Source organism: Lytechinus variegatus, chromosome 1 (assembly GCF_018143015.1).
Source record: "Lytechinus variegatus isolate NC3 chromosome 1, Lvar_3.0, whole genome shotgun sequence".
NCBI classification, from domain to species: domain Eukaryota; kingdom Metazoa; phylum Echinodermata; class Echinoidea; order Temnopleuroida; family Toxopneustidae; genus Lytechinus; species Lytechinus variegatus.
This window is the reverse complement of record NC_054740.1, coordinates 30425628-30448916: the sequence shown is the minus strand read 5'-3', so window position 1 is coordinate 30448916 and position 23289 is coordinate 30425628. Positions and strand designations below refer to the sequence as shown.

The window sequence follows — 23289 nt, the reverse complement described above, 5'->3', positions numbered from 1 at the left end:
CATATTCTTTACAATAGATGAGCATCTGATTAAGATGCACAAAGGTGCATTAAGGTGCACTAAATAAATCATGTGTATCATTTTTTTTGTTCTAAAATATATGAACTTGATTAGAGGTAGCAAATGCATTATCATTTTATCTTTGTCCACTATCCCAACTTCCTAGAAATATTAGTATAAATGTTATCTTTCTTTATGCCCTTTAATCCTAAATCTCCTGGGGTATTTTGATTCTTGTCAATTCCGGGGGGGGGGGCATTATGGCCCCCTCTTTAAGATCTTGGCCGCGGATTGCGCGATCACAACGAAAATTTGCATGATGGTAGAGAATGATGTAATCTACGCAGTTGCATTGGTAAATTTCACTGAATTCATATATTTTTATCTTATATGAATTAATTTTGCTAATTTATTCATGAAATCATACTTATTGCTCTGATTCACTAAATAAAGCTCCTAGAATGCCATTTTTGGGTGAAAATATGCTTTATAGCATTCCTAACAATTGTGAATTGAAAAAAATTTTGGTTCCAAGACCGATTTCTTATGTATTTCTTTTTTTTTTGATGGAAATCGTTCCAGACTTAATTCTGATCATAAACAAGGCAGAATTAAGTTTAATCAGTAAAAGTAGAAATAATGACACATTTATGAATTTTGGCTAAATACACAATTTTCATTGGATTTGTACATGAAATCACATTTTTGAGCAATTTAGGTCTGACATGCATGTACATAATGTCGTAATCGCGTACCCGGGCGTCACAAATTTGAACTCAAAATTTGCGCGAGACTTGAAAGTAAGAAGTCAGTGAGCGGCGAGGTCAAAAAATTTTGCGCAGCAGATATATCGCGAAAATTGTTGGGGGGGGCATTATGCCCCCCTCCCCCGGGAGAATTAGGGTTAATTCTGTTTCAAGATATAATAAACATGAAATATGTGGCAATGTTGCCAAAGATTATGTAAACGCTATCTGAAACTTATGATACTATATAATTTTGTTGCCTACATCTGTGTTTGTGCAGGTATGAGTTTGCCCACATCTGGGCTTGTCCACCGAGTGAAGGAGATGATTATATCTTCCATTGTCATCCTGTAGAGCAGAAGATTCCTAAGCCAAAGAGATTACAGGACTGGTATAGGAAAATGTTGGACAAAGCCCTAGCTGATGGTGTCATCCATATCTACAATGTAAGTCTCATTGGGGTCCTATTCCTAATCAAAGAAAATGATGCAAGAAACTCATTTCCAATTGATTGCCAGTGTGAATTTACAATTGATATTTGACTGTAATGTTTTATGAATCAATTTAGTTGTAACTTGTATATTCTAAATTAATAGCCAGACTTGATATTCAATTTTGGACATAGATGTGACTTGATATTGATAAATTTCTTGCAACATTATTAGATTTCATATTTGTGAATAGCTGTGTTGCTTTTTATTGGAGAATATCCTTGTCTAAACCAAAGTACCGAGTCCCATTTTCACAGAAGTGGTTCAAGCATCCACAAGTGGATTATATGTTATGGTCTTATGAGATTTGACCCATATCTACCTATATTCTTTTTGTTTCAGGACATCTTGAGTGCAGCTATGGAGGATGGGTTGACGTGTGCCACTGAGCTTCCTTACTTTGAGGGTGATTTCTGGCCTAATGTTCTTGAAGAGAGTATCAAGGAGTTAGATCAGGAGGAAGAGGAAAGGTTGAAGGCTGCTGAGAAGGCTGCTGCTGCACAGAGTGCCAGTGAAGAGGTAAAACCCTCAATCCTAAGCACCATGATTTACCTACTCATTAAAAGATATATCTCTACAATTCTCACATGTACATTTTGATAAAATTGTTTTAACATATGTTGCAGAAAATTATCTTTTGAACGAAACTCTGGGAAAATTGAGTGCAACTTGCCTTTCAGCCAATCTGAAGAAAAATATTGTGTGAAGCTTGTCATACAAAACTTTTTATTGACGGTAACGTTACCATTTACTTCAGTGGAAACCTCCCTTTTGATTATTTTTTTTTAGCAATGTTACCATGTTTTCCACTTTTAACTTTACCATTCCAAGGAAACTTTGAGTTCGTCCGCTTGTTTTCTCTTTCCACTCGATATTGAAACAATTACCTACTTGTACTATATGTAATATTTTCTTGCCAATTTGTTTTTTTGGGATGTCAATTTTCCTTTTTAAACTGTTCATGATTTGCTTCAGTTAATATCCCATTTCAAAGTCATGTGCACAGTCTCAATAGTCTAGTCATTACTGAATGAATCTTTGTCGTATCTGCTTATATAGCAGACCCAGGTTGGTCCAAATGGCAGCAAGAAGTCTCAGAAAAAGTGCAAAAAGACGAACAAGAGCAAAAGCAGCAGTACCCGCAAGAACAACAAGAAGACCAACTTTCCTCAGCAAGGCAATGATCTTTCACAAAAGTTGTATGCTACCATGGAGAAACACAGAGAGGTGAGTGCATATTTTGATCCCGACTTTTTAACAGTTTCGGGGGGAGGGCTAGAATTACAGTTGAAGCTTCTAGTGAAGCACAAATAGTTTTTGACGTGTGATCAGATGAACAGAGGCAGAGTTTGAATAAATTTGGTGTTTGTGTTTCCTTGATTAGGTATTCTTTGTCATCAAGCTCAAGCGAGCACACAGTGAGAAGATCCATGACCCGGACCCACTGGTTACCTGTGATCTGATGGACGGACGTGATGCCTTCCTTACCATGGCAAGAGAGAGGCATTATGAGTTCTCTTCCTTACGTCGAGCAAAGTTCTCTTCCCTCTGTATGCTGTGTGAGCTTCATAACCAGGGTCAAGATAGGTTTGTCTACACCTGTAACGAGTGCAAGCACCATGTGGAGACCAGATATCACTGTACTGTGTGTGAGGTAAGTGAAAAACCCTGGCTGCTTTGTTCAAGATATTTGGATATCCCTTTTTTTTTCGTTCTTGGCTCATGCAACGAATTGAAATAAATTGATCAGTGAATTGTGGCCTCTTGTACTATTTACTGTTTTTTGTGAGTTCTTTTTTCAATTTCTTACAAGGATAAGTAAATCTCACTTTTGTAAAATAAATTTGATTTTATTTTCATTCATAGTTTTTTGAATGTGATAGTTACCATCAATTTGATTTATACATTTACGTAAGTTATTCATAACAATTAAAGAAGTTGTACTCGCTAGAGTTATTTAAGAGAACAACACTTGTTTTTGAATACTCTAATCAAAGAGTTATTATTTTTCTATCCAATCATCCAGGATTATGATCTGTGTGCAGTATGCTATGAGAAGATCAAACATGAGCACAAGATGGAGAAGTGGGGACTAGAATTGGATGTGGAACCTGGCTCCAATGCAGTGAGGAATCCTCAGGAAGCTCGTCATCTCTCCATACAGCGATGCATCCAGTCACTAGTCCATGCCAACCAGTGCAGAGATGCCAACTGCTGCTTACAGAGCTGTCAGAAGATGAAGAGAGTTATCCAGCACACGAGAGGCTGCAAGAAGAAGACAAATGGAGAATGTCCGATCTGCAAGCAGCTTATTACTCTGTGTTGTTTACATGCCAAGCACTGTCAGGAACAAAAGTGTACTGTGCCATTCTGTATCAATATCAAGCACAAGTTACGGCAGCAACAGCTTCAGCAGAGACTGCAGCAGGCCCAGCTCCTTCGGCGTAGGATATCGGCTATGACGCGGGGAGCACCGCCTCCTTCTCAGCCTGCAGTGCAAGCAGCACCACAACAAACGGCAGTATCTTCGATGCAACAGCAGCAACAACAAGCGGCCTTACCCCCTGGACAGCAACAGGCAGCAATAGCTGCTCCTCCACAACAACCAAACATTCCTGCAGTGCCACCACCTCCTCAGGGTGCTCTCGATGCTGTGAAAATTGTGCAACAACAAGTTGATGCAACTAGGAATCCAATTAATCAAATTGCACAGCCAAGGACTATTTCACCACCAACTGCTCAGCGAGGAAACCCCAATCTGAAAACTGTCATGAGTCAGCCAATGATGCAGCAACAGCCACCACAGCAGCAACAACATGGTGGACAATTACAAAAATCTGTTTCAATGCCTCCTGGTGGTGGTGTTGGTGGTGTAACTGCAATGAATCAAATGGGTCAGTGGAGGCCCCCTATGGATCAGGCAGGACATATTCAAGGCCAAGTGCCTGTCATGCAGCAACATGCACAAGGCATGGTCATACATAATGCATCCCAGCCTCAGCAAAATCACATGACTCAGGTACCACCTCAAGGTCAGCAGCAGATACCTCCGCAAAGGAATAATGTGCCACAGCAGGCATTGCAGCAATTGCTGCAGACACTGAAGTCGCCACATTCTCCTCAGCAACAGAAGCAGGTTCTGTCTATCCTGAAGTCCAACCCCCAACTGATGGCTGCCTTCATCAAGCAACGGTCGGAGCATCAGCAGCGGATGCAACAACAGCAGCAGCAGCAGCAACATGGGCAGCTGCAGCAGGGTAACATGCAGGCTGCTGGTCAGCCTGTACCACAGCAACAGATGGCTCAACCAAATATGCAGCAGCAACCTGCACAACAGGTACGAAGAAGTTTAGACTTGGATGAGGTTTATGGGAACACCATGTAAATTGTCCTCCAATATACTGTTCATTCTCTAAATTAATTAAGTCTTCTTCAAAACTACTTACATCTTTACCCACATGCCTTGTCCTCGGGTAGTTTTTCACAATGCAAACCTTGTTTAACTAGCATTTTATTATTAAAGCAGTAAAGGATATAACATAAGTCAAAGATTAAGCTTCATTGTCTTGGCTGGAAAGGTATTAAAAAAAAGAAATCTAAGAAAGAAAATATGATTATGGTATATTTGCTATTTTGGTAATGACTATGGTGGAAGGACTCAGGCACCAATCAAATTTGAGGTTTCCACTGTTATTACCTTATTTGCAAGGTTACTACAATCAGAAGTCATATATGAAATAGCCCCTGGTGTTTGGCAAACAGATGCATCAGTGTAAATTTGGAGCTTGTTGATTCAACACGCAATATCAGCCAAGTAGTATGTGTGTAGAATCAACTACATTACCGTCTGGTAAGGACTGCTCAAGCTATGCACATCTTATTATGTAGTGCATAGTGTTTGACCAAAGTGTAGCTTTTTTAGCTCTTGTTTATAAAAGAGTTGAATGGCTTGGCAAATTATTTGTTCAGTCAACCTTATATCCTGTGCACAACTTGTCTGATAGAGATTTCCTTAGTACCATCATGATAAAAAAATTATTGCAAACTTTCCAATTCAGAAGTATTGAGAGCATACAGACCTGAGTGGGTATTTTTAAGGTACCCTTGAAATATGCTTTGCACCCTCATCCCAATAGGATCCTGTATATTTTGCATTTATTTAGTGATTTCATTCTAAAGTCCAATTTTTAATGATGATTTCCTTTTCAAAATTTTTCAGATGATGAATCAAACGTGGATGCAACAACGGCAAAGACCAAGGTTTCAGCAGGGTTATATTCAACAGCAGATCCAACCGCAGAACCCTGGCAAACCCTTCCAACAAATGCCAACTGGCCATCCAGCACAGTACAGTCAACACCCTTCTGCCATGCAGCAAAGGCGAAACATGATGCCACAGACCATGCAGCAGCTCCAACAGCAGCAACAGCAGCAGCAACAACAGCAACAGCAACAACAAGGCATCTCACAGGGTGATCCTGCCATGCAGTACATGCTTCAAGGTCAGGTTCAGCAGCAAGGCATTATGTCCAACCGCTCGCCACAGCAGGTTCTGTCGCAGGTCCGTTCTCCTCAGACAACGAACAACCCCCTTGCCCAGGTCCGGTCGCCGCAGACCAATGCCAATAATCCCTTAGCCCAGGTCAGGTCACCACAGACAAATTCCAATGCCCTGGCACAGGTTCGGTCACCCAATCCTAACCAGTCACCGAGACCTCAGTCACAACCCTCTCCTTCACCAAGAACTCATTCTGCTCAGCCTTCTCCAAGGCCAGTAGGAGCAATAAACTCTCCTCACCCTGTGGGTGGGACAACAGACATTCAGATGGATCAGACCCCTGTGTTGTCACAAAACCCAACGGCCATGGGCCATAGCAATAAGAACTCGCTGCAGAGTCCCGCTACAGTGGGCGGAGCAGCACCAGGTCTACAGGAGGAATCCGACATGACACCACTCGATCCTCAGGACCAATTGTCAAAGTTTGTAGAGATGTTGTGATTGTCATGGTGGAGTATTCGTTGTGTGTGTTACTATTTAAATCACAAGGCCAAATATGAAATGAACAATCTTTGTACAAAGGAGATGAATATAAAATGTAATAAAGCAGAGACTTTTTTTTTTTACATAGACTTCCCGTCTTAAGGGTTACAAGCAGTCGATGATTAGCTTCATCTGATGGGGATATAACTGTAGATTTTGGTGCAGAATAAGTATTGTTTTCCAAAGTGTAATTTTTATGATAATTTTATTTTATATTTCAATTTCATTCCTTGCAGTTTCTTATGAAATCTAAAACAAGTCTTGTATCATTGCTATAAAAAGAGAAAGTTAAGGAAATTTCTATTTGTACAGCTCTATATTATTATTATTATTATTGTAAGAAAGAGAGGAATAATGCCACTCACTCAAATATGAAAACTTTCTTATTTTTCATTGTTTCATAGTCATTTTTGTATACAGTAAAAAAATTTAATATAACATGGTGCATTTCAGTACCAGTGACATGACTAAAGATGTATTTCCTTGACTCTATCCACTATGACTGTGACATATCTATGTGCTGTACAATTTTAGTATAAATAGGTGTAGGTATTGTGAATGGTCTTTATTTTCCTCCCATTTTTAAAAGAAATGGTCTACATTACTGTGTCATAGTGGAATTTCTGTCCTGTTTTTTTGTATAAAAATTGTTTGAAAAAAAATAAGAGAATCATGCTGAATGTTCTATTTGAAGGTTGTAACTAATTTGAAGAACCCCACGATTTCAAATGTTTGTACAAAAGAATGACACCTAAAGTGTATTTCCTACTTATATATCATATGCGTAATATTCTAAATAAATGTCTGCACTTTTCAAATTTGAAAGGAAGTTCTTTTGTCAATGACGTCTTTCATTTGGTTCATTATGTTATGTTGTATTCATGGTAACGGTAATCCCTGGGCAACTTTTTCCCCCTTTTTCTGGATTCCATGTGCACAGACATCTCTTAGACATATTGCATTGGTAATTTTCAACTTGTTTGTACTATCATATATTTTCTGTAGGAAGCCATCCATATCACAATTCTTGTTTTATCAAAGTTATGACACTTCTTTTCATCAAACTGAAATGTACTTTAAACGTAGGACTCGGACAGCATTCTCACGTCTTTATATGTAAATTAGAAATTATGTGAGGTCTGTTTCAATCGGAAGTCCAGCTATGCAAAACCGTTAAAAAAACCCCGTTTAGTCTGAACACAAACTTGTGGCAGATTATGTCTCTGAGCCATTGTTAATACAAGTGCTTTGGACTTGAAATTCATTCTGAAATGTTTCCTTTTTATTATTACTTGAATTTCCTTGAATTTCACAAAAATATATACATCCACATTTATATTATGATGGTTATTAACTACAGAGAGTGGAAAGTGTATCTTTGCAAATGTGAACGTCAATGATGTTAATAGCAATTTTAAATAAAGAAAGAAGTCAATTATAAAGCATTATTTTGATAGCAAGATGATTGAATCTTCTTTAAAACAATGAATAAACATGTTTTTAAGACAGACAAATGACTACTCTGTGTGGAAATATGTGTATTATTCAGATATATAATCTGCAGCAATGTTCTTTTATCTCTTAAGGTTTTAGGCTTCTCAGTAATAGCCTTTTTATCTGTCCCTTTTCATCCCTGACAGGCTCCAACTAATATTGCTCAAGACCACCCATAATATCATATTTCAATAGTAAAGAAAAAAGGAAAATTATGGTATTCAGGCTAAATGAAATTGTCATCAAAATCAGATGTGGAACCTTTTGTCTGACATTGTTACATTAATCACAACACATATTAGTTACAAATAAGTTAGCTGATATTGTAAATTGCTTTGATTATATAACTTGCCCAAATAGGGCAGTAAGTTTGACATGACATGACCAATGCCAAACTTGAAATAGAAAATTTATACAAAAAATATAAAAATCAGTTCTCTTAATTGTAAATTACAAAGGTGAATTAATGCGAAACAGTGTCAAACCAATCTTTGGGCTGAATTTAGTATCTGGATGTTAATTTTTGTGTTTCACAATGGCTGGTTTATAAGTTATGCGTTCAAACGTTTTACATCTGCTGGTTAAATTCTTGGCATCAACTGACTAGACAAATGATGTAGCTTCAAACTTCAATTGTGAATGCAAGTTTTAACACCACGGTGTGAAATTTAGTCTATTGGTGAAAATGTGGATATATGTGGTTTGGATCCATCAGTTTATGTTACCCGCCTTTGTAGGCCAAAGATTTTGTAACATTTGTAATTCACATCTGATTTTGATGAATTTCTGCTGTATTTCTAGTTAGATTTTATCATAATTGATCGTTATTTTGTGGACATATTCTTTCAAGCCAGTTTCTTTAGTGAAGGTTCAATGATGTGAATTGATATGGAAGTATTATTTGACATTCCAGTATTTGTGAACATTTAAAGGACAAGTCCACCCCAACAAAAAGTTGATTTGAATAAAAAGAGAAAACTGAAGGAAAAAAACCCTGAAAATTTCATCAAAATCGGATGTAAATTAAGAAAGTTATGACATTTAAAGTTTTGCTTAATTTCACAAAACAGTTCTATTCACATCCTGGTCGGTATGCAAATGAGACTGATGTCATCCACTCACTATTTCTTTTGTATTTTATTATATGAAATATTCTAATTTTCTCATTATCAAGTGAAACAATGATTAATTCCTCCCTGAACATGTGTAGATAGCATTGTTTTATACTATATGGTTCAGTCAAGTTGGTCCTTATTGTCAAATCTGTAAAAAATGAAAAATTGTATAATTCAAACAATAGAAAAAAGAAATAGTGAGTGATGGACATCATCGACTGAGTCACCTAATTGTGCAAAATCCACAGTTTTGTGAAAAATAAGCGAAACTTCAACATGTCATAACTTTATTATTTTACATCTGATTTTGATGAAATTTTCAGGGTTGTTCTAGTTTGATTTTTCTCTATTTATTCAAATCAACATTTTTCTGGGGTGGACTTGACCTGTAAACTTTACATTCAGCAACCTTAATATGTAGTGTTTTTATTTCAGGCCCTTTAAACACTGATCTTACAAATTTTATGACTGAATGTCAGAAAGTTACAAACAAAAATAATCCATAATTTTCAGGCATTCTCATGCTTTAGAAAAATAGTTTTTACGAGAAATTGTTGAATAATAAAAATATGCAGTTATTTTTAATTTTAAGACAGAATTTTGGATATATTAACCAAAAGAGAGGTTTTTATAGAAAATTCCTGGGTATTGTTTTATTTTTAAAAATCTTTTCAAATTTTTACCTTACAAACAAAAGCTATAGGGCGAGGGATTTTTCTTAAAGGGGAATCCAGCCTTGGCCATAAAATGTTATGTTGGGAAGGAGAAAAATAAATCAAACAGAATGGTGAAAGTTTGAAAGAAATCGGACAAGCAATGAGAAAGTTATAGCTGCTTTAAAATTGAGATCACTAATAGTGTGTAGATTTCAAATTGGCAACTGTGTCAGTAAATTATGACAAGGGGCAAGGACAACTTTCCCATAGGCCATGTACTTTATTATCAGGGATTAGTGGTTTTCTCCTAAGTACCCATCACCCTGGGGCAGTAATCTAAATATAGCCCAGGTAGTATATTGTAGTATGTCCTCATGAAAGAAAAATATAATTTGAAATAAAACTTTTGGGAAAAATGACAGTTTAGCCATAATATGTATTGGAGTACATGGAAGAGTAGTCCTTGCCTTACATCACTATGACATCCCATATACGGCCAATTTGAAGTCTCCATGGGTATAGTGATTACCAATATTTACAACTTTTAAAAATTCATAACTTTCTTGTTGTTTGTCCAATATTGTTCAAACTATCAACTTGTCTGATTTTTCTTTTCCTTATAAAAACAAGTTTTTATTTGGGTTGGATTCCCCTTTAATGAAACAATTATAGGAGGTTAAGTTCACATGGGAAATAGATATTCACTGATGGGTGTTGCATAAACCCTGTAGAAGTGCCAAACAAGCTCGGTAGAAGGGTAAAAACAAAAGGTTGAGGACAAATAAGTTTCTTCATTCACAGCCATTACTCAAAATAATTTTGCCCCTGCCCCCGTCCTGTTGAAAAACATCAGCTCAAAGTCCAACTCTGCTACACCATAGGGGTATTTCTCACAAAGGCCCCTATTCTGAAGTCGGGTTTAATTTCGACTCTGGTTTAAAGTTGTGGTTTAATTATGGAAAGCCAGTTACATTGAACCTCTACTGTTAGAGATTTATGTATCAGCTCATTTGACTACCAAAACATCATTAACTGCCTGGGAAGGATAAGTAGGACAATTTTTCACAAGTCTTAAATAAGTAGTGAAGAGCACATTTAACATGAGAAGCATTCACCGTAAACAAAATTTTGAAACGTTTGGCTTCCCATAATTTTAGCACAGAGTTAGACCATGGTCCAAGTTAAACCGACTTCAGAATTTGGGCCAAAGAGTTTAGTGAGACTTGTCCGGGCTGAAAGAATGTTTAGCTGAATAGAGTAGAATTCACTGAGCAAAATGCCGAAATTTTCATCAAAATCGGATAACAAATAACAAAGTTATTGAATTTTAAAGTTTAGCAATATTTTGTGAAAATAGTTGTCATGAATGTTCATTAGGTAAGATAATGATGTCACATCTCCACTTGTTCTTTTGTATTTTATTACATGAAATTGGGTTTATTCATTTTTTTTCCTCCCAGAACGAGAAAAATTTGATTGACAACTGATTTAGTGCATTAGATATTTATTGCTGCAACTTATTTCATTATAAGGGAGACATATTCACACAAGTATGAAATAATGAAAAAAAAAAATGATTTTATGTAATAACATTAAAAAACGGAAAGTGGAGATGTGACATCATCAGCCCACCTAATGACTATTCATGACGACTGTTTTCACAAAATATTGCTAAACTTTAAACTTCAACAACTTTATTATTTGTTATCCGATTTTGATGAAATTTTCGGCATTTTGCTCAGTGAATTCTACTCTATGTATTAAGATATAAATATTTTCAACCTGGACCATCCCTTTAAAGCTTAGCGCTGACACGCACATGGTATGTAAGGCGCAATGCTGCAATGTTATTAATACACAGTAGTGTATCCTCTTCAAATGATCTGACCAATGCGGTGATGCCATTTATAATGCATGCAACTTGTCATACTTTTTGTGAAACACCCCCCAAATATGATAAATCAAAACAGGCAAATATTCTCTTCTTATGGATACATGTATTCATATTTATTAAAGACCATCTAATGGATGCATAGAGAGAGACAGAGATGGGGGCAACATTGAACCTTTGGTAAGTACACTTTCCAAGGGAACACTTGATTATCAAAGATGGACATTTCCATATTCAGTTACACAGTATTCCCATAACAGGAATCACTTGGGAAAGAATATCTGATCACAGAAGGTCAAGCTTTAGAGTATATAACTAGTTTGCAAATTTCTGAGAACGGGCATACGACTAAGTACATTATTTGGAATGAACACAAAACCATTATCTGGTTGAGCTTTTATAAACCTGTGAGTACTAGGGTCTTTTTTAAAGACTCCTCAATTTCCCACTTCAAAAAGAAAAAACAAATTACAGGGTTACTTTGGGCTAACAGGCTAAAATTTGCTCCAAAATATTACTCTTTTCATTCTCCCTTCTGGGAATTTCATTGACAATTTTACCCTGAGCCCCAGTGGAAGTTTTGTTTTCAGATGATATATGTTACATGTTACTTAGCCGCATATAATTCAGGATAAGGAGGTCCATTTATTCAGACATCTAGCTCAAAAGACAAAAAGGGTCCTGAATAATTTTGAGGTCTGTATATGATACTACATGTATTGGGAAAATAACGGTCTGTATCAAATAACCTACATTTCACAATCAACAAGTTTGACATGCAAGTATTTGAGAGTCAGTTTTCTGTCATTAAAATTTCTCATTTCAATACTAATCTACACACTTCTCTATTAAGTAACAATACGGCAGTCTTTCAAAGTTTCATTTTTTTTCTCAAAAACGTCACTTTACTGGGTTTCATATAAAGCATTAATTTTAAAAAGCTTAAACATTTTCGTCACCTAGAAATAGCAGAATATGACAAATTCATCAGACTTGTGACCTCTCATGTATTTTTTCTTTCATTAAACATACATTATTTTACTTGAGACTTTGCAAGACCTAAAATTTATTTCTAAAGTGAGGTATGAGATCAACTTTACAAATCTCCATGACTAAAAACTTTCAAAGTGGAATATTGAATACTATCAAGAATACTACTATCTGAATACAGCTGGATGATGTGATAATACATAATAAGGAATACATTTACTAATCTAGAATTCCATAGCTGCATTGTACTAGCTGAATGAGGAACATACATGCCAGAAATGACTATGAATACAGTCCCATAGCACAAAATCTACCATTGATACTTTACCACCAATGTTAAATACCATGGCATGGTGCTCAATAACCAATCAAAACCATGGTTTCCATATCAGGGGCCCGTTGCATAAAACTTTTTACCTGAGAAAACTCAGGTTGTTTTTACCGGAGTTTTTGCCCTGTGCTAAAGTCAATGGCGGAAATCAGACTAACCTTAGTTTTCAGTTTTTACCAGAGTTTTCTCAGGTAAAAAGTTTTATGCAACAGGCTTCTGATATCATTGATTGCACAGTTTAATGGTAAGTTTTGTCCCATGTCATATTTTGGGGCTTTAATACCTGGTAAATGTTTCATAAAGCTGTTCTTTAGTTAAGAGCGACTTTAAGAACGACTGGTGATCCTTTCTTATGCGCAAACCATCGCCAATGAACATTTTGGTTGTATGTCATTTACCACAAGAAAGCATCACCAGTCGTTCTTAAAGTCGCTCTTAACTTATGAACAGCTTTATGAAACACCCACCTGGTAATTATCATCATGTTTCAAATGAATTCACGAGACACAAGGATCACCATCTATAAACTTGTGAGAGTTGGGCCCACGAATTAAAAAGAGAAAAATATTGCAGAAATCCAAGATTTGTATGTACCTGACATGCATGAATAGATTACTTTTGCCAGTTCAACATCTTATTTACTATTTCTGATATTACAATGTCACATACAATGAATGAATTGGAGGCTGAAATGAACAAAATTTTCACGACAGAATACATAAAATCTAAAATGAAGATGCTTCCTCTTGATTTTTCTGTAAATCATAACTTTTTTCCTGTTCAATAATCTTTGGATAGGATATGGGCAAGGGTATGGGAGCTCTGAATCAGCCCCCCAAAATTTGTCAGGTATTAAATAAGCCCAGCCTATTTAAGCTAAAGTCATTTTCTCATAGTCAAACTAATTTTCATGATCCAAAGAGTTATTTGACTTCTACACACAGATTCATCTTAACTACTCTTTAATCATTTCAGTTTGTTCATGTTTTTTTTAAATGCTGCTGACGATAAGTCGGTGGAGATCAAATCTCTGAAAGTCTTAATAGGCAAATAAAATATATAGTAATGCATGATATGGGTAATTAATTAAGTACTGTTTCATAAGTCTCTTTAAGAAGTAGAAAAAAGGTACTTTCTACAATGCCTTTGGCCACATACATGTATGTTAATATAAGGTTCATGGGCCATGTAAAGCAAGATTTTAATCTATCATGTCCAACATCACTTTGGTTGATAAGCAGTATTCTTTGCTTAATCTTAATCAATGTTGTTTAATTAATGAGCAAGTACTTCAACATGACAAAATGGAATGCAAAAAAAAGAATACTATAAAGAATTGAATAGCAAGGACGGAGAAAATATGTTGCACAATATACACACAAAAAGATATATAGATTTTGGACCAGCACACGTCCAAAATATGTACATTTAAGATGACAATGAATGTTCATCTCAAACATGTACACAAACTAATGCATTAAGCATCCACACACAAATATATTACAATATATAAATCATCTATTCAATCTGCATAAAATGCTTTTGTGGAATTAGATTTTGCAATGCAACTATAGTAGTACACATGATGAAGTTGAAAAAAAAAATGGTTTTTAGCCATTGGGAAACGCCAGCTGGTATAATTCCAAAATATTTTCTTACACCAATAAATGATAGATTTGTACCAGTAGGATTTTGGTCTTAATTTTGAATTCTTCAAATCATAACTTGGTCTGAAACCAAGTTGGGGTAACAGTAATTTTGATCAATTGGTCTTTTTGTAGATGTAATCAGATAGACTATGTGTTGTAATGGAAAAAAAGTTGATATCTAAAGAAACAAACAGTCTTATTGGAATACAATGAAATATTAAGTAGCATTTAAAGCAAAACCGAAATGGTATTAGACAAGTAGAACTATGTAATATGGGATGAGACCAACCAAGCTATCAAGTGCGAACTCCCCAAATTCCCTGCATGACAATTTTGAAGCCTGGAGCAAAATCGCTATTCTTACCTACAAAATTATTTTTTAAAAAGAGCTAATCTACCCCAAGTATGGAGTTGCAAGGTCTTATCCACACAGAATCTAAGTTCTTCATCTCAACTCTACAAATTTCTTATGTTAAAATAACAATGACACATCTAATAAATATTGCTACCAATGTTGCAATTTTTGTTGCAGTACACATGTATCTCTAAACCTCTGCAAATACATACCATTTTCCAACCAACACCCAACAATACACTGGCAAAAAAAATCTGACATACATAAAGAAAGCCCTCATGAATTTTTAAAACTCTTCTATGTATGCATACAATCCACAACTATTATTTCCATTCCTACAAGGCAAACATATACAAATCTTCATAATTATTATTCACACCTTTATCACATAAAACAATAAGTAATCCATTAATTCTTAATGGAATTTACTAGTTAAATTGAGATAATTTTTTTATATTTCATCCATCTTATTACTGATGAAGAAAACTTCTTCCTAAGCAAATAATATCATACCAACACTTGTATACATCGATTCAGTACAGAATTTCCATTGAGAATAAAGACTGCACTGTACTGCATAATCATACGTTTTTTTCTCTGTTTCTCTTCTTTCTTTCACTGTGCCTTGGAAAATCTGCAGAGTGGATTTGGCACACTATAAATCCATTCTATTATTATATCATCAATGAATTCTTTCACTCCTCTGGCACAATAAAATTGACCAACTTTAATACATCACCTGACACTGGCATGCCACCTGATATCCACTTTCTGTATGTAGTCACCTGACACTAATTCTTTCATAGGGTCACATGACATTGAAATATCACCTGACATCTATTACCAATACATAACCACCTGACAATACTATCATGGATACCTGACAATACCATCATATCATAAGTCACCTGACACTTTTGTCCATTTACAAGATATACAAGGCAAACTGCTAAAGCATTTCTTCAAATTTATTCATTTCTCTCTTCATGGGTCTTTTTCTTCAATATATCTGGATTTTCTCATCTTCATTCATCATTATCTGTTGAGAAAGAGAAATATTTGATAATCAATAAATTGACAATTTACAAAAGTCATGATAGAAAAAAAAATTGATTATGAAGATATGCTTAGTAAATAAATGCGAACTATACATGTACACTACTAATCCTATTATCAAGCATCTCAGTACATATACATGTATAATTGTATATACATAGTACAGATTAGCCTGAAGGGAGATAATCTTATGCCACACCTAGAATTCTAGTGAGGGCAGCACTGCATCTCCCCCCCCCCCAATTTACCAGATTAAATCATTAACATTAAAAACCCCAGACATCTAGAGCAAATGTGAAGATGGTGTGAAGTACATGTAAATGCAATAGTAAAAATAATCACTTGTCTTGTTGCAAAAATATGATTCCAACTACGCAGTTTAATTCATGACTGTCTATTTTACACTTAAATCCATTAGATTTTTATCAGTGAGCAAGTAATGATTTTTCAGTCAGCAATGTATGTAAAAAAACAAAATGGAGCAAGAAGGTGTAAAATTTACATTGCTCAGATGTCTGATGTAGTTAATGATTGATAATGTTTCATTAGATCAATAGGCCATGATTCCACCTGCGTACACAATCATATTAAATGTACAAATCAATATTTTTCTGTTAGTTACAAATATAAAGTTAGTATTCAATGAACCAAAGCAGGGATTAGTATGCTTATTCAACCACAAAAAAAATGCTCAATATTGACCAATTTTAAACACCACCACCACCAACAAAAGACCCCACACATTTCTACTATAATTAGTGCTCCCGTGCAATAAACTAGTGCATCATATTTTTTATCAAATACATGTACTAATTTCAATTACTGAATTAATCATATTGTCATTATTCATAAATTTTACAAGTATATTACAACATTAATTACGTTAGCATGAAATGTAATTTCACCATCAATACTCATATCCGCTAAAACAAGGATACATGATTATCGGCAGCATTGTATTCATGATACCAACAGAGAAGCATACAGAACCCCTAAATGAGACAGGATATTTCTTTTAATTTATCAAAACTCGTTCACACAACGTACTGGTCTGTTCCCATGACTTTCTACTCATTCTCACAACATATAACTTAATAACTGCAAAGTATGCTGGGAGAATGAGACAAGTCTTAGGTATGAGTTAGTAAATTAATGAAAAGAGATAGCAAGTCATGAGAACGAGTTATAAAAAAATAAAAGCATCTTATGTCTCTTTAGGCGATTCATAGAAGTTCCAGAAAATTTCTGCATTGCAGATGCTATAAAATTCAATTCACATTTCCACGAGATACCATTTTCACAAGATGCAACAATATTGCTCTTATACACCAATGATAAGCATACATTTATATTACAGTTTATAACTACATGCTCATTTACAGCAATACACATGCTTTAAATTTTATATCTTGTAATGTAATTCTAAAGATTCATATTTTTACTGTAGCCAATGATCTCGAATATCCTGGTCGATCTACTCAAATCAAATGTGTAAGATGTCTATCATAAATCTATTCATTAATTGACTTGTAAAATGTCATTACTACCTGTACAATGTGTCTATAGAATGAAACATTCACAAATCTGGGAGTTTATTATACCATTCCATAATTTCCATTCTTTAAAGGGCAAATAGTGATTTGATGTAATTTATAACCATAGCTACATATTCCAAAATCAGTTTGTCTTTCTTCTTACAAACTGTGCTACTCAGTTACTTAAATGTTAGATTATCTTACTTGAATGTTCATTTACTTGGAAACAAATAACAAGTTTATAAAATGATTCATTTCATTAAACTGAAGGATGGATGTTGATCATGTAGGGTTTGATGGTTTACAGATGACAAGGGAGCAGGATTACGGGTTGATGATGATGATGAAGAGTAACAAGCTTCTGATTACAGTCACATGCAGAGCAATGATTATTTTTTCTGGCTCTTTAATGCTATTTTTCATGCCATAAAAACAAACAAAAAAGGGAACAAAATGGGAAATAATGCAATGATACGATTAGTTGCTCCTTAAAATAGAAAAAACAAAATATTTACATGCACTTAATTCAGATGAGTTGCATCTCAATCAAGAGGAGTTAATCATGATCTATAAATATAAAAAGATTCAATAAATGGAAGTTAGTTTAAATAAGAAAAAAATATATAAAATGAACATTGACTTCAAATCATTTAAACATATTGTAAATTAAAAGGTTATGTGAAGCAACTATAAATTAATGTTTAATGTCATCTTTCCAGCATGCATTCCCAGATAAAATATTACACTATGAAATGTATTTGCAATATCATAATAGACCAGTTGTCCTCAGTTTTCGAACAAAATAATTCCAAATCACATTTCTGTGAGATGCACACTTCAAGTTGCAAGCATTTTTGGATAATTTATCAAGTCACTTTCAATTTCAAACCCCCTTATTTTAATATTAAAAGGATATCAGGCACGTGTACAGACAAATGCCTACCAAAACACACTTCATAATGTTAACAACAGAATGACTTTGAATAATAACTTCTCTTACATACATGTACCACTGGAATATCACAACTACACCCCCATTTTATCAACATTAGTGAATGCTTACTAAAAGACACCTAAAATAATTAAATTACAGTTGAGCATGAAACATAATCAATTTTACTTACATACACACTAAATTAGTCTTACTCTATTCAGGCTTAAAATGTCTAAATGAGTTTGGACATCAGGTCATGTACATTAAACATACAACAACCTCTCTATTTTCCTTAAGAGATTTTGTTTGGAGTAAGAGGTATTTCAAACTTCTTCAAGGTGAATGTAATATTACAAGCCAAAATGTAGGCCCTATCCTAAATATGAAGTGCATGTGTATATCAAGGGATTGTTCATAAGTTGATTATACTGAAACCTAATGATACAAATATTTTTACAAATGAAAGACAAGCAGTAGTCATAGATACATCTGATCTATCATAATATGACAACTTAAATTAACAAGCCTCAAATTATAATTCTCCTTTAAGTGTTCAAGAAATACCTCCATGCTAGATAAAAAAGAGGAAGAGATGAAAAGGGAACAAAAGAAAAAGATAGAGAGAGACAGGCAGACAGGACAGACCAAGAAGGGGGAGGTTAAAAGATGGGTAAAACAAAATATGCAGACATACATTCCTGTCGGTACAGTGCAAAAGAAAAGAAAAAGAAAAGATTGTGGGTATGAAATAAATAGATGCATCAATACATAGTGGAGTTTGCAAATAGGAGAAAGAGAATGATATAGATGAAGTCTGAGAAAGATTAGGAGAGAGACAGCAGGACAAGAAGAAAAGAGATCCAGAAATCAGATTAAGAGACAGATACAGAGAGGTGATGGATGAAAAAGGTTTGGCAAAGAGAAAAAAAACATGGATGGTGATGCTCCAGATTGATGTTCACAATTATCTGTAAAACCTAACATATCTCATTTTCACACAAACACACACAAAACAAAACACTCTCACACAGTGAAGAGGTTAAAACTGACAAACAAGAGCATTCAGCAGTTTAATCCAGGTTCCTAGACATTATGTTGATTAACCAAGGGATAATTAGTAGTAGATCACAGAATATTGTATTGTTTTTGTACATACAGCAGGTGGAATCTCACTTCACAAAACATACACAACTACCAAGTAGTGAAAAAAATTCAATAATATGGATGCCTGTATTAGGCATATGCGTACATATAGGTGTCTGAAAGAAAAGAAAAAAATGAGATTAGGGCCCGTTACAATTGATCCGATCAACCTCAAGTATATGGAAATCCATCAACGTCATATTTTTTTCTTCAGTTTATTTGCACAATGTCCTTTGTAAACAAGGAGAAGCACACTGAATTTTCAAGAAAATTATGAATGTATGACATCTAAAAAAAAAAAACATTTTGAACAAACCTATGTTTTAGATGATGGCGTTGCTGGCTTTCCATAGTTGGGGTTGATTGCATCGTAACTCTTTGTTTGGCAGGGCCCAGGGGCCCATCTTACAAAGAGTTGCGATTGATCCAATCAATTACAACTATGGACGACCAGCAACGTCAACAACTAAAATGCATGAATGTTCAAACTATTTTTATGACGTTAATTACATAAATTCATTGTTTTCTTGACTATTTGGTGCGTTGGTCTTTGTTTACAAAGGACATTTTGAAAATTTTATGTACAAAAATAATGACACTGATGGATTTCCATAGAGTTATGATTGATCGTTATGATTGTTTGCAATTAATCACAAAGTTTAAAAGGCAATTCTGATTGGTGACTGGTCGGTTTTGAATTTCTTTGATTGATCATTTCAAGATTGGAATTAATTGCAAACTTTTGTGTTACAATACCGAGAATAGAGATGGATGGATAGAATACTGAAGAGATTCAGGTAAGGAATGGAGAATAGGAATGGAAGGGGTTGCAGGGAAAGATTGAAGGAATGGAAGGAAGGAAAAGTGAGGTGGAAAGAAAGAGAAAGAAAATGAGAACAAATACAGGGAAAGTTGGGAGGGGTCAAAAAGAATAATGAAAGGATGGAAGCAAGAGAAAAGAGGAGGGAAAGCAAGAGGAAAGAGGAGGGAAAGCAAGAGGAAAGAGAAAGAAAATATGAAAGGATAGATAGATGGATGGAAGGGAGGAAATAGGAGGGTAAATTGGTATGATAATGGGAAACAAGGTAAGAAGGAATGGAAGGAGATTAGGGATGGAGGGATCAAAGGAAGGATGGGAGAAAGGAAAGAAAGAAAGAAATAGAAAGAATCAAATTAAAGAAATAAAAGAGTAACTCTGGTAAATTTGAAACTGACAAATGGGAGTAAACCCATTCAATAAAGTCAACCCAAATAGGAAAAAAACCAAAATAAATCCCAAATAATGTCAACCACTAATCTTACCTTCCGTGTATGCTCCATCAGCCATCACTAGCTGGAGGATCTTTGTGTATACTTGACCTTTGCCCTCTCCTAGGATGGTATTAACACGCTTAGTTCCTTCTTCAATATTCTCATCTTCATCTTCATGCATGGCCTGGAAAATAAAGGTATTGATTGAAAAAAAAAAATTAAAGAAACATGAAATTGACATAATGCCTACCATGACAGGATGTCTATAAAAATAAATAATACTCCCATTTTCCCTCCATTGATATCACTTAAAGTCAAAACATTAGATTAATGAGGAAGGTTTACTTACCAACTTTCAATTTAATTACATTTTTCTATTATGCAATAGACATATCTTCCGAATTCAATTCAAAAGTTTATCTAGAAAGAAAGTACACTGCACTTCATTAGGATAAATAAAGAAAGTAATCAAATAGTCTCGTATGTAGTTTCATGACTATGCACTTCCGTCAAAGCTAGATATGAATATAATGCTAGAATAAAAGAAGAATGATACACTGACCTGTATTGATTTATATGCTTTGAGGAATGTCTCACATCCAAGTTCTTTCTCTAACTGTAGTCTTGATTCTTCTAATCGACTGTATATACTTTCTCTCTCCTCAGCTGACATACCAGTCTCTTCTCCTTCACTTCCTTCACCTGGGATAACAAAAACAGACAATGAATCATATCCAAATAATAAAAAAAACTTTTCCCACAAAAACAAAGATTTCATCCCAGTGTATATTATAAAGCCACAGGTGACATATTTGTGATTTTTTTCCCATGATGCATCATGGTAAATTGATGATCATGAACAGTAAATTGTCATGTGTATGTATCAATGGTGAATGAGGAGAGTGACATATCGGAATGCACCTCTGTTTGGTAAGATGTTTCACTAGGCCAATCTTTCCATTGATTATACATACAGGAGGACATTTTGAGAAGCCACGTGGTAGCCCTCTCATCAGAACATCTAAAGATAAATTAACACACATAAATATCCATGATGAACCAAATCAGTATGTTTACCCACTCTATTGTGAATCAGCAGAACAAACAAGAGTCAAACCTGTCTATATAGAGAATCCAAGTAAGCATTATCTGCGATACAAGAAAAACTGTCCTTATAAGAAGGTGGTCTCTATGGGCAGGTTTGTGTATTAATGTTTCCATGGAGATGATTATCAAAGGAAAATGCCAATTGTGGTCTTTATAGGTGGGTGGTTGCTAAAGCAGGTTGGCCAACTTCAACACAATTATTTGTCTGAGTAAGTGGTATCTGTCATAGCATCCAACCTGAACCAAGACACACACAATGGCCCGTATTCACAGAAGAGGTTTCAATTGTACCATGGCAAATAACCATGGACTCTGCAGATTTGTGTACATAATTATGCTTATTTTATCGCGTTCTCTAAGAAAAGTCCAATAATAAATGCATGCTTTTGGCACAGGGCGCCTAATTGATGTGCGATAATACAAGGAATCTTTATAAACCAAGGTTTTGTACCAAGGTAAAAATTGAAACCTCTTTTGAAAATATGGGTCAATATTGTGCACATTCTTCAAACAGCAATGGCCAAACTATCCTAATCAATGGCTCTGTGAATCCACTCTACAACTCATATAATAATAAATTGATTTCATACCAGAGTCCCAGTCCTCATTAATTGGTTTGCTCTTGCCAGAAGTCTCCTTATCATCGTCATCTTCCTCTTCATCGTCATCGTCTTTGCTCCCTGATGGCGAAGATGGGGAGGAGTCATTTGATTCTGCTCCAGGGCTCTTTCCTTCCTCTTTATCTTGTATCCGTTTCTTTCCAGGTGTATCTGAAACATCTTGGTGAAGATAAGACCATAATGCATTACCATTCATGGAATTTAAATATTTAATCAATACGACACTATTATTTCAAATTTGAAACATGGGTGGCTGTAATTTGAGCAAAATTGTTTCAGAATTAGCAAAGATACCGTAAGTAACGGTGTATTAACCGCACCCCCAACTTTGGACTAAAAAAAAAAAATTCTTCTCACATTTACATGCATATTTGAGGTACGAAGAAACAAAAACTAAGTTTAAGATTTCAAAGTATCCAAAGAGATTACCAGTATGCGGAAATCTGCTGTTCTTGATCAATTATCTACAAATGTTAGAAAGAAAGAACGGTCCCGACAATATTGGCCAATTACACACTCACCTCACAGTCACAGTGTACACACACACAGCACTGCCATTACATTGCAAACTAAGATACAGTACCAGTCATGCCAGTACATCTTATCAATTATGATCTGTGTCTTTCCCAGCGTAGGAGGAAGAAACGTTCACATTTCTTGCATCACAACCTCACAATCACTTTCAGAAATTTGATGTTTTAGCATGAATTTTGGATACGAGATAACAGGAAGGTTCAAGAAACAAAGAAATTGACATTTTTTTCGAGTTGTTTTTTACGGCTTTGTGCCGTCTCTCTCATGCGTGGTTTACATGGTATCTTATAAAAAGCAAACAGGAAGGAAAAAAAACAAGCTGACGCGAAATGGGACTTTGAATAGCGCCA

General features: G+C 35.0%; 2 protein-coding genes across 10 annotated transcripts in view; one reads left to right on the top strand and one right to left on the bottom strand.

Annotated features, from left to right (window-relative positions):
- Positions 1 to 7788, top strand: part of LOC121410967 (histone lysine acetyltransferase CREBBP-like) — a 31614-nt gene extending 23826 nt beyond the window's left edge. For 8 of the 9 annotated variants that reach the window (XM_041603436.1, XM_041603391.1, XM_041603453.1 and 5 more), the window contains 6 exons: positions 1027 to 1192; positions 1580 to 1756; positions 2297 to 2464; positions 2622 to 2891; positions 3264 to 4574; positions 5457 to 7788. In XM_041603436.1, coding sequence (XP_041459370.1) covers positions 1027 to 1192; positions 1580 to 1756; positions 2297 to 2464; positions 2622 to 2891; positions 3264 to 4574; positions 5457 to 6236 — 2872 coding nt within the window. In that variant the 3' untranslated portion in view covers positions 6237 to 7788. The remainder of the gene's footprint in view (positions 1 to 1026; positions 1193 to 1579; positions 1757 to 2296; positions 2465 to 2621; positions 2892 to 3263; positions 4575 to 5456) is intronic. The other variant, XM_041603445.1, reaches the window with a different exon arrangement.
- A 7975-nt stretch (positions 7789 to 15763) lies between these two features.
- Positions 15764 to 23289, bottom strand: part of LOC121410957 (serine/threonine-protein kinase Nek1-like) — a 46247-nt gene continuing 38721 nt past the window's right edge. Inside the window, exons 34-37 of the mRNA XM_041603370.1 lie at positions 22376 to 22564; positions 21241 to 21380; positions 20730 to 20862; positions 15764 to 17762 (exon numbers count right to left, since the gene is read on the bottom strand). Of these exons, the coding sequence (XP_041459304.1) occupies positions 17740 to 17762; positions 20730 to 20862; positions 21241 to 21380; positions 22376 to 22564 (485 nt within the window). The 3' untranslated portion in view covers positions 15764 to 17739. The remainder of the gene's footprint in view (positions 17763 to 20729; positions 20863 to 21240; positions 21381 to 22375; positions 22565 to 23289) is intronic.